The sequence below is a fragment of the Ascidiella aspersa genome, chromosome 3 (genome assembly GCF_963924565.1).
Source record: "Ascidiella aspersa chromosome 3, kaAscAspe10.2, whole genome shotgun sequence".
NCBI classification, from domain to species: Eukaryota; Metazoa; Chordata; class Ascidiacea; order Phlebobranchia; family Ascidiidae; genus Ascidiella; species Ascidiella aspersa.
Window position 1 is genome coordinate 2,552,793 of NC_139449.1, and position 15,940 is coordinate 2,568,732.

Here is a 15,940-nt window from a genome sequence, read left to right on the forward strand (position 1 = left end):
ATGGATAAATCGAAGGCACAGCTTAGCACCACTGAAGGTTGTCTTAAGCGAAAGGCATCTAGAGAAGAGCAACCTTTAGCTAAAAAAAAGACTTCCAATGCCTTATCTTTACCCAGCCATTCGTCATATCAGGTAAGGCGCTATGTTTATCTGGAATTGGCAAATCTTATAAAATATTAATCACTGTCGTTTGCCCAATAACACTTGATTGACACTTAATTGTTGGGCAAAGGTTATCTTAAAGTAAATGCTTTTGCTGCACTACCTAGCTAGATTTAAAGCAAGCACTATACATGCATGTGTCGCCACAGCGATGGGCCTTATCTAAAATTGTCACATGTGTATGCGTATGTGCAATTAGGCGCAAACATTAAATTATATTGATTCCAATTACCCTACATCAACAGCATAATTGGAATAGAAACCCAGTTTGAACTTGAATCTAAGGATCAGATATATTCTACTTTGAATCTACCTAGTGATAGTGAGTACTGCTTGGTTTTGTTCCACTGGCCTGACTGGCGGGTGCAATTTTAATTCCAGGCCAATCCTGACACACATGAACACTGTGAAGTCTGTATTATAAGCAATTCATTTTAATAATTGCCTATTTTTTTATGTAGGTTCAAAATGACTTCAGGGGACCGATCAATGCTGAGATGGTCAATGCTAATGCCAGAGATGTTAATATAAATACAACAGGTACTATGCACACAACTTTTCAAATTGGGTACACTATGCACGGATCTGTAATGTAGCTTGATAATAATTTATGAATTCATTGCTTTTTCTTTAGAGATCAAGATATGTCCTGTGTCCAACCCAGTAAAGAAAGCTGTAGAGGAAATATCTGAAGGTAAATCAACTTTACCCTTAAATTGTTGACATTAAATGTTCAGAGCTGGCATCATAAAGTATTGTCATAAAATAAAAAGTCTAAACCCATTCAAAGAGAAGAAGAAGAAGACCTGTTTCCAAATAATCCCCTGGTTTAAAAAAATTATTCTATTTTAATTTTAATATTTTTAAATGATAATTTTCATTTTATTTTTGAATAAAATAAACTTCATTTTATTTTTTTGAGTATTAAACTCCATTTTATTTTTTTGAATAAAAAACTTAACTAGTCCACTTCCACATACTCCCATTAGCAGCATTTTTCTCAAATTTTTTATAATGGACAAATAAAATATCTAGTTGTCCAAATCCATTCAAAAGACCCCCAAACCTCAACTCTGTTTTAATAGATATGAATTGTTTAGAACTAAAAACCGCACTTCGAAGTGCAGCTAAAGTCGAAGCTGGCGAAGTATCGTTTCTGGTAAAGCTCGAGCGGGCCTTGGTTCCGGTTCCGCTTCGGATGTCCAACGCCCCCTCGAGAATCCCAGATGAAGAAGACAGTCGTGGTCATTTCAGTCGACGAAACGAAATGCAGCTGATCTTCAACCAAGAACATCAGCATGACATCTCCGTCGACGAGTTGTTTACTGAGGCTGAAAAATGCGCCACCAAAGAGGCAAAGAGAACTTGCAAAAGCGAGGAAGCGCAAAACGCTTTCCTGGAAAAAAAATGTAAAGTGGCTGGGGTTGTAGGCCAAGCCGGAATCGGCAAAACAACCTTTTTACGCTCTTTAAACTGCAAGATCCTCGCTAATGAGTTTCAGCACCCGGTCTCCTACCTGTTTTACATTCCGATTCGACAAATGGACTTTTCAAGCGAACCGAAGAATCTTCTTCATTTTTTGCTCCGCAGCATTCTTCCCAGTTGGAAGCACTCGCCAGAAACGGACGAAGCTCTTCTGACGGCAATTGCTGAAGATCCGTACACACTGATTGCTTTTGATGGCCTGGATGAAGCGGATGTCCAGCGGTTTGGTGAGAAAGTACCCAATATTAACATGTACGAAGAATCCAGTACTTGGGCCTTTCTCGTCAACCTAATAGGCGGTAATTTACTTCCTCTTGCTTATAAAATCATCACTTCTCGACCAAGCCAGATTTACTCACTGCATTCGTCCAAACGACCGCTTTTCCTTGCTGAAATTCTTGGTTTGGATTCAGCAAATCAGATTGCTCTCGGAAAACAGATCTGTGGATGCAGGTATCCAGAGATCAAAGCCGTACTTGACAGAAATGACAACCTGAGAGCAATGTGCTATGTTCCAGTTAATTGCATTCTTTCAATTGCCTTTCTTCTAGATATTAAAGAAGATCTAGATTTTGTCTCCGAAGCTGGTTTAAGCGACGAAACCATTCACGCTTTTTTGCACTTTGCTGTTGTCGATTCCACTGATCTAAGGGTGACCATCTTGGATGGAGACCAGCTGAGTTACTTCTCCCATCTAGTCATGCACGAGTTTTTCGCCGCAGCTTTTCTAATGCTGGTAATGTCGGATGAGGACTTCTCCTGTCATCTTCCACTCCTACTTGTAGATCAGTACGAAGTTGTTGTCCGTTGTGCCTTCGGTTTATGTCACAATACAATTTCCACCCACCTCCCTTTTAAATTTTCCTCCAAGTTTCTTGAAAGGAAAGAAATGCTGAAAGACCTCGCCATATCTCATCTCAAATCCAACAGCAGAAGCTTCTTAAAAGTCCTGAGCTGGATCCACGAAGCACACGATGACGTCATCACAAAATCATTCGTCACAAATCTTCCCGATCAGATCGTTCTTGTAGGTTCGTTCTTTCAGACCGACAGCTCCAGTCTCGCCTACGTCATGCAAGCATCATCTCGTCGTCATGACGTTATTATGACGCCATGCAAATTCCGCGGAGAAAGCTTTGAGAGATTTGCCTGGCTTGTAGCGGAGCATAATATCAAGGTAAAGTATCATTCTTCGGTAAGGTGCACTACTTGAGCGAACTTCACGATTACATTATTTACTGACAAGACAAGTAAAAATCATAATCGAATGTATACGTTTCTTCTAAGTAATTAATTATTAGAGCTTGGTACATCGCATGCTTTCGGAAAGCTTTTCACCAAAATCCAAACCTTAAAAATGGATATTCCTAATAAATAAATTAACGTAAACTAGTTACTTGTTTTCATATACCGAAACTGTCTCATAACTATAGCCCAGCTCTGTAAATAAAACAGAGAGTAGCAGTAAGATTTTGATGTTCATTGTGGTTCTTAGTGGTCCCAGAGCCTTTAGCCGTACCTATTAAATATAAAAAGCAACTTGCTCACTTCTATAAACTGTTGCTACCAGCATCAGGCATAGTAATCATAATCAAAAGCAGCTACCCTGGTAATTGTAATTGTTAACCAACGTTTCGGCAACGTTTTTCAAATCGCCTTCGTCAGGGTGAAATGCACCGAACCCTCGTAGTACAAATTTGTGTTTTTCCATTTATTGTATACTACAAGCTTACGGTGTCATTCGCCCTGCAGAAGGCGATTTGAAAAACGTTGCCGAACCGTTGGTTAACAATTACAATTACCAGGGGAGCTGCATTTGATTAATATTATTACTATGCCTGATGCTGGTAGCAACAGTTTATAGAAGTGAGCAAGTTGCTTTATATATTTAATAGGTACGGCTAATAGTCGTAACTAGGGATGTTCAAAGTAGAATATCGAATCCTTGGATTCAAATCCAGATGGGATTCGAATCCAATTCTGCCGTTTATTTCGGGTAATTGGAATCGATATAATTTAATGTTTTTACCGCCGATTGTTGCGCCTAATTGTACAAACGCGTGTGGTAAGTTGGCCTGGCGCTGCGGCGACCAATTTATAGTGCTTGCTTTAAATGTAACCCCGTAGTGCAGTGTCAGCATTTTTTCGGGCGACCAATTACTGCGTCTCGCGATAACGTTCGTCTAATAATTAAGTGTCAATCAAGCGTTATTGGGCGAGCGACTAACGTGTAATGTCTGGTTTGGAGTTCGCAATTTCCATAAATTCGTTAAGTTGCAAAAGTAACATAGCGTTGCAAAACGTGCTGGCCGTCCACAAAATGCGCTATGGGGTTACTTAAGGTCAACTTTAGGCCAATATTCAGGGAAGTTATGCAGTTATGCACAACGTAATTGTCAAGAATTCGTTATGTCAATAATAACTTTGTATTCTTTGCAGTACATCATTTGACTGCATAACAGATCATGTTAGTCAAAAAAGAAGCAATAAGACTTAACAATGCTTTCAAAATCAGGACCGAATTGCTTAAGACTTCTGTGTGCAGTGTTGCATTTTCTCACTATTGGCAAAAATATAAGTTTTGGACACAACCTGGACAGTTGACATATTCCAGTTTACAGAACGGCTTCAGATGACAGTTGTTAAGAATGTTAAACATATGAGAGAGTTTTTTTATTATAATGTACACATGTTAGAAAATTGTTTGGGCGATTTATTGCTGTGATTGTGGGCCCTGTAGGGTAGATTAAGATTAATCCCTTCCCCAAACAAAATCGAGGTTAAATAATTTAATAAAAATATACTAGGATTCGCTATTCTGGATTCGTTATTCTAGAATTCGAAACCTATTATTCTAGAATACCTTGGGATTCTACTTTGAACATCCCTAGTCGTAACGTTGGTTAACATTTACCATTACCATATGAGATGTTATTGATTATAATTACTCACTTACATGTTTTTTTAGATTGGGCGACTCGATGTTGGTGGTGTTCCTATCGGCAACCATGGTTTGGAGCCGTTAACCAAGTGTGTTCATCTGATTGACAAGCTGATAATTGACGGCTGCCGAATTACCGATGTCTCACAGTTGGCTGACAACATCTCACAACGTTCAACGCCGGTAAAGTCCATTTTTAAGCGAGTTCAGCTGCTGTATTTAGGTTCACATGTATTCCAACACTCAACGTTTTAAGTTTAACGAACAGGTTCAGAGCTGTAAAAAAAATGCTCCTGATAAACGTAATGCAAGTATGGAATTACTGGTTCAAATTTTTTTAAATTCTGAAGACGTTAAGAGCGCAAGTAGAGGTTTTATTAGGTTTTCTAATCGTCATTTTTTGTTAATGTAAATAAAGCTGTCGAATATTCATTTGTAAAGAATTATTATAATAAATTAAATTATCTTATGATTATACGGATAAACTTATTTAACCCGGAACGAATGCCTTCATCTCATTGATGAACTGGATCTCAACAACTGTGGCATAACTGATGTTTCGCCACTGGCCGATCATCTTTCAACACCGGTATGAAAACGCGCCTGACTGTTTAATTAGCAAAACGATTACAGCACAATAAAACAATTGAAGTGGCGGCGCATTTCAAAGTCTTTTCTGGACACCCAATTATCCAGCAATTGGACAACACCCTTGGGCTATTTTTAACAGCTTAGTGGTGCTTATTGTTCAATGCATTACTTTCACCATTAAACAACAACAACATATGAAAAAATACCTGAGAAAAAAACATGTAATTATAAACACTTCTAAATACTTTGTGTCACAATGTAAAACTCTATTTAACAATGTAAAACGGCAACATTGTACTCTTTTTAAATTATGCTCAAACAAAAAGTAATTACTATTCTTATTTATAAATATTAAAATATATTCATTCGACCTTAAAATTTAAGCGTGATAAAAGTGTCATACATAGGGTGATACCTACAAGTCTACTCAAAAAGAGCCATGACTCGACCGCCAGTTATTCAGGGATAAGTTATTAATATTCGTTCAAAAATTAAGTTAACTTGGTCTGACGCCAGACAAAAAAAATTGTTTGCCAAAAAATAGGAAACTTGGTCAATTATCAGGAAAAACTCCAAAGTGACGACTGTCTTCCTGTCCATCCTCAACATCCCCACAAGGATGTTTTCGTTTATGTTATGAGCAAAAAGGCATTGGTTTGCAATACCCTCAGCGATATGTTGCAATACTTGCCGCGATATGTGACTCGTTTATTTGGAAACTGTTGTGCTCTACCGATCACATTGAAAATAATTTTTGATCCATCAGTTACCTTACACATCTTTTTTAATTTCGAAGCCATTTAACTAAACATTTTATACAGAATTCATAAAACTAAACATTTTATACAGAAAAAGAGTAATAAGTGTAGAAAATGTTTTTTTTTCTAAATCATGATATCTTTAGATTCTAAATACCAGTGTTATCCACCTAGACTGGCAGATTGGAACTTTTTTAAATATGATAGGTGCAGAACGATTTCCAAATAAACAAGTTAGATACATATAGCTTAGAGTATTGCAAAGAAATGTCTTTTGCCCATGCCGAAAAACATCCATATAGGGATGTTGAGGATGGACAGGAAGACAGTCGTCACTTTGGAGTCAGCCAAATACAAGCTATTCGGGGTAGTTCAGGCAGTTTCAAGATGACTGTCGATGAGGATTTTGAAGGTACAGGTAATGTTTCATTGAACCAGAAAATGAGTCCAAATCAGCTGACATTAACACTGGTCGTGATATTTCACGTTTTATCATTGCAAAATAAACGAAAAGACGAAGTCATACGAACAGATGATTTCATGGAGTTCAATGGATATACCGTTACAGCAACCTCCTGTCATCAAAACTCTCTTATGTCTTTTATATTAAAGCAATAACAAAAACATCTCTCAGGTTAGGCCACCCTTGTCTCAATCAAGCATTCAAGCGTCATGTCAAGCTCCATCATCTGTTGCTGGATTTGCAAGACGAGGATGAATCGGCAAAAACTTAAATAGAAAATACTCATCCCATATTTCAATACAAAGAACCAATTTGTTTAAGAACAGTATAGTGTCCAATATCAGTATTGTGGTTGGATGGTTATCAATGTGTAATGTATGCAGTATATTTAGATTTTCAATGCCACATTTCTTCGTCATTTTTTTATAATTTTTTAGATAAAAATGAAAAATTTTGAAATTTTTGACAAAATTTAGTTTTTTGTAAATTTCATGGATTTTTGCTCCTTTTAGAAGAAAAAATTATATTATTTTGAATAGAAACATGTATGTTCTGCATCTTTTGAGCCACTAACCAACTCTCTAGCACATCAAATAAAAGAGTTATGGCCGATTTGGCTAATTTTGACCCCTGCATGACCTTTGGGGGGAGGTAGCCAAGTCGGTTTAGAAGGTAATTTCCCAAATCCAATTTTTTTAACGGTTTTAGATGTTTTGTCAGCATTTTAGACCCCCTCAATTTTGATTTGGAAGAAAAATGATTTTTCACTCCACCCTTAGTATACATCCCCTTGGTAGATTCTCTAGAATAGTTATATGGACCTGTTTTTAATTAAACTTTTATACTTGGGTTGTACCTCGGTCCCTGTTCAGAATATCACAATGATAAAATAAAAGTTTGTATCCTTGATTGGGATTACAATTAACTTTATGGCCAATTTTTAACTAAACGATATTTTTTATCATGTGTACATTAGTTCTGTTTATCATTGTAACATTCACAATTTTGTTTATAACCTAATTTTAAACAATACAGTCTGTAATAGCTGAAGAAAGTATATGGTGGCCCTCACATAACATATAATATATTTTAACTTGGTAATAAATGTAATTAAAATTGCTTTTAAATAAAACTGCTATCTGTGCTGTTTTATTTTTACAAAGTAGTTTTTTGTGTAAAACCAGAGTCAAAGTCGTTTATGCAACTTGACTTGATGTTAAGGGCTTTGATTGAATAAATTTTAGTTAAAATGGTTTAAGTCAACTGTTATATGAATATTTACTTTTTTGGCTTTTTTACGTAAATTGCTCGGCATGGAACAAGTTCTATAACGGTATAAAAGTTAGACAGTTTAATACCTATGTTTATGCCATTGACTGGGACTTGAATTGGCTAACTAATAATTTAAAGTTCTGCAAAATGACTTTACTTGGGCTAGAGTATTTTCAGAATGACTTGACTTGGACTGGAGTATTGTCAAAATGACTTGTTTACAGCACTGGTCAACATTAAAGCAAAACAGGGGGTTCTATTTTGCCTGGCAGAGAAAAATTTCAACGCAAAGATATGTGAAGTTTATTTCCTCTATTTACAGATGGGTGTTTTAAGCCTGAAAAACAACCCCATCACCAATGCGAGTGTATTACCACTGGCCAACTGCATCCATAACCTGGAAGAACTGGAATTAGAAAACTGCCACATCAGTGACATTTCACCGCTTACGAAAAGTATTGAGACATTGCCTCAGCCAGTAAGTCGGTGTTTGTTTAGTCGTTTTTCACGGCTTACCTTAGGTTTAACAGCGTAGCTTGGGTGACCTTATTTATTTTCTTCCAATGATATTTTTGTAAACAAAAATCTTTAGAGTTAGACCATATAGATTCTTTCGAATTAGGATACTGGTGATGCTTTTAACAGCGAAATATATTTATCATAATATAAGATCTAAACAAACTGATTTTCGGTTTACTAAGTTCTGTACTTTATCATTGACGTGTAACCAGAATTGTTTGTTTTTACCATTTGAATTCAGGCAGATTCTGTTATTCGAAAGAAAATTCTGAGTTAGACCATCGCATGAAAAAAATGGAATTTTATAAAGTTTAAGCCAAGTCTGCGTATTGCTCAAGCGCCAGCAGTGCAGCCCCAAGTTAAAAATTGTATTTTAGATATAAATTGCTTTTAAGGCATCGTAGATGATTGACTAAAAGGCAAGTTGGTCATTGTTAGACAAATCAAAAGGGTTCCTTGTAAAGTTCAGTGTCTACCTATAGCAAATTCTAAAACAAAAAGCAGTTTCGTAAATTTGAAAAAGTCAAAATTGAAAGCTCTGAACCTATTATAATAAATCTTACCACAAAGTAAACAAGATATCAATCAGAAATTTCTATACATTACTCAAAGCGACCTAATTTAGCCAGCAATAAAACATAAAAAAAAACATTAAAGTATTAATATTCATAAATATGAAATTATGAATATTAATATATTTATGAATATTGATATTCATATTTATGACTATTAATATTTAGTCATATTCGGCCTTAAAATTAAAATGTGCCCTAAGTGACTTACATATAGCCTTTCCACATGGCCAACTTGAAAGGTGGCTTTTTCAAAGGTGGCCGGCTGAAAAAGGTGGCTTTTTTGGCCACTTTTAGCGGTCAATTCACATGGCCGTTTAGATAAAGTGAACGCTGTTTGTGCCAGAGTTTTCTATCATTCGTACGGTTGTCTTTGGGTATACAAGCGATAACAGACCGAAAAATTATTGCCAAGATGTAGCATTTTGGAGATATATGAAATAGTAGCTAAAAGAGACAAGTTTATTTGGAAACCAAAAGTAAGAAAGAGACGGCGGTTGCTGACTACAAATTGTTATATCCTCATTTTTTCCTATTAAAGATGATTTTGCAAAAGCGGATTGCTGTCAAAGTTTCAGATGCACAAAGGATTTTCACAATTTGTTATTTTGCATAATATTTGTGAACATAAAAGAACCCCAGACCTTCCATATTTTATAGAGATATATCTAAGCCTGCCATTATACCACAAGGTTACCTGCCATTATACCACAAGGTACAGGCTCAACAGTGAATAGTTTAGTGAGGAACATCATCTGTCAATATCTTGCTGACAATTGTGCAATGATAACAAGTTATCAATTTTGATATTTTTAAATGTTTATTCAAATAAAAACTCAAGATGTATAGCAAATGTTAATAACAAAAATGATATAGCAAGATAATAAATTACAAAAAAAAACGTGTACAGTGCATTTAAAAAACAGAATGACAAAAACGAACAAGAAAAAACATTTCTTTAATATGTTGACATACAGTGATTTTAAAAACCATTTAAAAAGAAAGGTATAAACAAATTCAGTTAAAGCTACCAAAGTAAGGGAAGTTATTTACTTTAAGGGAGGGCATCAATAATGTTTTTGTTCTCCCATTGCATTAATCATCTTTCCATTTTCTTGTGAAATCTTTGCTCTATCCCTTTCACCCTCATCAGCAATTAATTTTATCATTTCGTCCAAAGACTTTTCTGATTCATTTTCTATACAATATAAAAACAATGATTTGAAGTTCAGTAGTAAGTAAATTTGACGTTGCGGACAAAACTAAGAGTTTTACTAAATAAACAAAATAAAACTCAAATTTTACCTGTTACCCCAACTGACTCAGCGACTGCTGTGGTGTGCTGGTTCATCAGTTGTCAACAGCTTGAGATGAGAATTGATGTTCCTGAGTTTGAATTGGTATGAATTCAACACCCTCACTGGCGGATGCCTAAAGACAGCAAGACACTGCTAAACTTTTCACATTATAGAACATATTTAAATACCCAAAAGTTGTCAAAAAAACAGCAGGATGAAAATAATTTAGCAATATAATACCTGATAATTAAAATTGCAATAAAACGTACCATACTGCTAGGACAGGATGCTAATATTCTGTTTAATAGTTGGAAATATGGTCGAGACATTGCTTTGGTTGATGAGGACAAAGTTATTTAGACCACCACAAAGGTCATTGCAAGTTTCTTGATTTTGTTTCCATTTGTTATTTTGTTCGTAACCTGTTTGATGAACTGTCATTAGAATAAGTAAGCAAACAAATTGAAAAATCTTCATGCACTTACTTTGAGGAGGAATATCCTTTGTAATTGCGTGAAACAAAAAATCGGACATTTTTCAAATTCATTTTTCCAACAAATTATTCTATTGAATACAATTATAAGATTACAGGTTGCTTGTTCTGACCATTTTGCCCTAGAATTCATGGCAAGCTATTAAAGAGAATTAAAGTTAGGAAATAAAACACTTTTGTTTTGTAACAAGATAATTAAAATACAGAGCAGTTGCTAAAACAACCAAAAAATATTGCAAAATATAGCATCACACACTTACCGAAGTGATTTAGAAAATATACAATACCCCCCCAAAAAACAGATAAACATACTGCAATTTATCTCTAAAGCCACTGCGGGTTCTTCAGCAAAATTATTTTTTCCATAACAAGGCATGTGCTGCTGACCTCTCCAAACACGTTGTGGCAGCTGCAAATAGCTTTGTCGCGCAAAAAAACTGATCGTTTAAATCACAGCAACGTGTGTTGCAAAGTACAAAATAAGGTGAACCTAGCACACAGTATTCTAAAACCGTTAACTATACAATAAATTTTGGCGCTGGTCTAGAATCCTACCACAACGTTGAAATGATTATTAAGCAATGCATAATATGTGGGTTAGGGTGTCGGTTAGTGTTTGGGTGTGGGTAGGTCAAGTAATATTGTTTAACACTATTACTGGACTCACCCAAACGCTAACCGGCACCCTAACCCAAATAATGTTCGTTGTGGTAGGATTCTAGACGAGCGCCTAAATTTTAATTACAATACACCTTTTGTCACTAAAATGTACCTTGCCTTCGCTATGGAACACATGGCTGCGTAAAAATCGTCACTTAACAACACATAACCCGAAATTAGTTAGAAGGTGAACTGGGCAAACCGAAAACCTTACGATACACACACCCAAAAGCCACCTTTCGCAAAAGCCACAGTGGCCTGGACCTACTCTGGAGTAGGGCCAGCGAAAAGCCACCTTTTTGGCGGAAAAGTGGCTTTTTCGGAGGCAAAGGTGGCCAGGCCACCTTTAAAGCCACCTTTGAAGCGGCCATGTGGAAAGGCTAATAGGGTGATAGCTACTCGTCAAAATGAAATATAACTTAACCGCCAATTATTCAGGGATAAGTTATTAATATTCCTTCAAAAATTGATAAACGTACAAAATTTCAAATCGGGCCAAAAACCATAAGTCCCAAAACTCGAGAAATAAAGAAGGTTTTCAGTCAAAATTTTTACTCATTACTCAAAGCAACATAACATAACAATCACACCACTCAAAGAAACATAACAAAAAAATAATAATTTTGTGTTTTTGTTTTTTTGAGTAACACTGTATTTGCTTTGGAACATATTGGTTGGAGGTTGTAGTTCGACGTAGAATTAATATCAAAGCCTATGCAAAAGTAGGTATCATTTTGTAAACGCTTCGAATAATTGTTAATATATTGGCTGGAGGTTGTAGTTAAACGTAAGAATATCAAAGCCTATAAAGAAGTAGGTAGCGTTTTGAAAGTTTCGAACAAATCTTTATTAATTTTCAACATGTATCTGCTTTATTTTGCAACTAACCACGCCTTTTGCTCAGATGACCTACCTCTGTTTGTCCGGCAACAAGATAGGAAACAGAGGAGCTGATCAAATTTCGACTTGCCTTCACAACATCGATGAACTGTACATCGACGAATGCGACATTAGCGACATCTCGCGGCTGGCCGAAAGCGTGTCGCGTCTCCGCAAGGCGGTGAGTTGAGCGCGATAACTTAAAGCCGGTAGAATTACAATTACAGCTAAATACAATTGGAAATAGCGATTCTTAAAATAGATTAATATTGGTATCCCTGTGGAGAACTTCTGAATGGGCTTTGAAGTTCATTCTACGTCTAACCACAACCTCCAACCATTAACTTGAGATTCATTCGAAACGTCCACCAAACGTTCACCAAATGCTAACTACTTCTGTGTGGGCTTTGATATTCATTCTACGTTAACTACAACCTAGACTCTAGAGCAGGGGTTCTTAACCAGGGGTACGTGTACCCCTTGGTGGTACGAAGCCCCAAAGCAGGGGGTGCGACATGTAGTGTGAAATTATGCGCTCTTTAGCCATAATTGTAAAGAATACGTAATTTACGGAAAGCAATAACATAAAGACATTACTAAATTGACTGATTGTTTGTGTTGTAAATATTGTTGAACTTACAAGACTGTTTTTAATGCATGCATTCATCACATAAGTTATAAATACATTGATTTTAATTTCTATTATTACAATTTGATTTATCTTTCGTCGGCCATTGTAGACATGTGGTACGGGAAAATTTCATGAAAGCTCAAAGGGTACGAGCGCTAAAAAGGTTAAGAATTTTTTTAGACCAATAAAATTCCCATCGTTGTTCATCTTCAGTTAAAACGTGAAATACACAAGGTAGTAAATGAAATTATTTTTCTAGTGCGCTAAAATTATAAGATCAAAACCTCTAACCTAATAAATATTTTTCAGATGACTTGTCTCAGTCTAAACCAGAACCCGATTGGTGACCAAGGAGCTGTGGCCTTAGAAAAGTGTGTTCACAACATCAAATATCTGATGTTGAATTGTTGTTCCATTAGCAATGTTTATGGCTTGGCCTGTGCTATGAAAGCGATGCCGAAACCGGTAGGCGTGATTTTGTTTTTGTTTTAACGCAGTGTTTCTTAACCTATTGGTCGCGACTCAAAATTGTGTGCCAGTTTGATGTAGTAGGGTCGCCGACTGCAGTAGTTTCACATGGTTAGATTAGATGAATTGGGTATTAATAAGATTTATGTAAAATTTAAGGATATTGCGAAGCAACACGAAGGCATGGCTCATATTATTTAAAATCGCACTGATTAAAGCTAATTTTTTCGTTTACTTACAAAAGGTTCAGTGCAGAGGTTGCCAAAGACAAAGAAGATTGCTGTTTTCTGCAGCTTTAGATGTTCAATTGCCGAGAAAAAAACGTTGAGAAACACTGTTTTAACGGAATTTTTTCATCAGGGGGGCATCAAGCCATTTTAGAGGCCCAACAGGTTATCTTAAACTGGAGACCGTTACCGCAAACCCCTTTTCTGTGGCTCCATAAAGACCTATTAAAATACGCGTGCATAATGAAAAATAAAACATTTTTTTAAAAGAAAAGAGTTTAGTTAAAAAACACGTTTTGCCGGTTATTAAATGTGCTTAAGCTCCGTGTCAATTTGACATTTTTTGAACCAAAAACAGAAGGTTTTTTCGGTTTAAGTTGTTTTACAACGGTAGTTTATGACGTCATCTCTATAAATTTCATGCTGACCGTTTCCCACGCAAACTATTATTTTTGGGGTCGGCGTTTAAAAAATGTTTAAAAACTCTCACCTTAGACTTAACTGTACGCAATTATGTTACGCGTTATGGTGTAAGGCTGGGTAACAACGCTTTAACAAAATGCTTGTATTTTTCTTAGATGACGAGACTTATCGTCAGTAGCAATCCCCTCTCAAATATATATATATATACAAAACAAAAAATCTTTCGTGTTTAAATTTGTTTTTGAACAGGCCAAAAACCAAAAGTCCCTTAACTCGAGAAATAAAGAAGGTTTTCAGTCAAAATTTTTACTCATCACTCAAAGCAACATAACATAACAATGACACCACTCAAAGAAACATAACAAAAAAATTAATAATTTTATATTTATGTTTTTTTGAGTAACACTGTATTTGCTTTGGAACATATGGGTTGGAGGTTGTAGTTCGACGTAGAATTAAAAGCAAAGTCTATAAAGAAGTAGGTAGCATTTTGTAAACGCTTCGAATAAATCTTTATTTATTTTCAACATGTTTCTGCTTTATTTTGTAAGTCATACTAACCACGCCTTTTGCTCAGATGACATACCTCTGTTTGTCCGGCAACGAGATTGGAAACAGCGGAGCTGATCAACTTTCGACTTGCCTTCACAACATCGAGGAACTAGACCTCGACGAATGCGACATTAGCGACATCTCGCGGCTGGCCGAAAGCGTGTCGCGTCTCCGCAAGCCGGTGTGTTGAGCGCGATAACTTAAAGCCGGTAGAATTACAATTACAGCTAAATACAATTGGAAATAGTGATTCTTAAAATAGATTAATATTGGTATGCCTGTGGATAACTTCTGAATGGGCTTTGAAATTCATTCTATACGTCTAACCACAACCTCCAACCATTAACTTGAGATTTATTCGAAACGTCCACCAAACGTTCACCAAATGCTAACTACTTCTGTGTGGGCTTTGATATTCATTCTACGTTAACTACAACCTAGACTCTAGAGCAAGGGTTCTTAACCAGGGGTACGTGTACCCCTTGGTGGTACGAAGCCCCAAAGCAGGGGGTGCGACATGCAGTGTGAAATTATGCTCTCTTTAGGCATAATTGTAAAGAATACGTAATTTACGGAAAGCAATAACATAAAGACATTACTAAATTGACTGATTGTTTGTGTTGTAAATATTGTTGAACTTACAAGACTGTTTTTAATTTAATACATTCATCACATAAGTTATAAATACATTGATTTTTATTTCTATTATTACAATTTGATTTATCTTTCGTCGGCCATTGTAGACATGTGGTACGGGAAAATTTCATGAAAACTCAAAGGGTACGAGCGCTAAAAAGGTTAAGAATTTTTTTAGACCAATAACATACCCATCGTTGTTCATCTTCAGTTAAAACGTGAAATACACAAGGTAGTAAATGAAATTATTTTTCTAGTGTGCTTGAAATATAAGATCAAAACCTCTAACCTAATAAATATTTTCCAGATGACTTGTCTCGGTCTAGACCATAACCCGATTGGTGACCAAGGAGCTTTGGCCTTAGAAAAGTGCGTCCACAACATCAAATATCTGATGTTGAATTGTTGTTCCATGAGCAATTTTGATGGCTTGACCCGTGCTATTAATGCGATGCCGAAACCGGTAGGCGTTATTTTGTTTTTGTTTTAACGCAGTGTTTCTTAACCTATTGGTCGCGACTCAAAATTGTGTGACAGTTTGATGTAGTAGGGTCGCCGACTGCAGTAGTTTCACATGGTTAGATTAGATCAGGGATTCCCAACCTATGGTACGCGTACCACTAGTGGTACGCGAAGGTTTTTTAGGTGGTACGCGAGCAGCTTCCGTTTTTTTTCACAAAAAATGGATTTACAACTTTATACTTTGTTTATCTGGTTTCGTTTACAAAAAAATAATACCGAAGCCTATTCTAATTGTTTAGAACTATTTCTGTTGTTTTAGTAACAATACGATTTTTAAAATACAGGTCATGTCAGTTGTGCACAGTTGTTTTAAACCCCGTACAACGCTGTGGGACAGTAGATGTTAATTATGTCAAATATAGAAATAGATATATTTTGATTGCTCTTC

The 15,940-nt window shown here is 36.0% G+C and overlaps 1 protein-coding gene and 1 long non-coding RNA gene across 2 annotated transcripts; one reads left to right on the forward strand and one right to left on the reverse strand.

Moving 5' to 3' along the window:
* Positions 1–14,584, forward strand: LOC146158084 (NACHT, LRR and PYD domains-containing protein 5-like). Its single transcript, XM_083383763.1, has 11 exons — positions 1–132; positions 624–702; positions 797–856; positions 1,248–2,824; positions 4,616–4,803; positions 6,240–6,355; positions 6,577–6,659; positions 7,995–8,150; positions 12,119–12,274; positions 13,034–13,189; positions 14,420–14,584. Exons 1-11 carry the CDS (start codon positions 1–3, stop codon positions 14,582–14,584), a joined length of 2,868 nt encoding a protein of 955 aa, XP_083239889.1.
* Positions 9,864–10,464, reverse strand: LOC146158085 (uncharacterized). Its single transcript, XR_014494700.1, has 3 exons — positions 10,331–10,464; positions 10,069–10,194; positions 9,864–9,961 (listed from the first exon to the last, which is right to left on the reverse strand). It is a non-coding gene; the product is annotated as an uncharacterized LOC146158085 (long non-coding RNA).
* Positions 14,585–15,940: the final 1,356 nt, after the last annotated feature.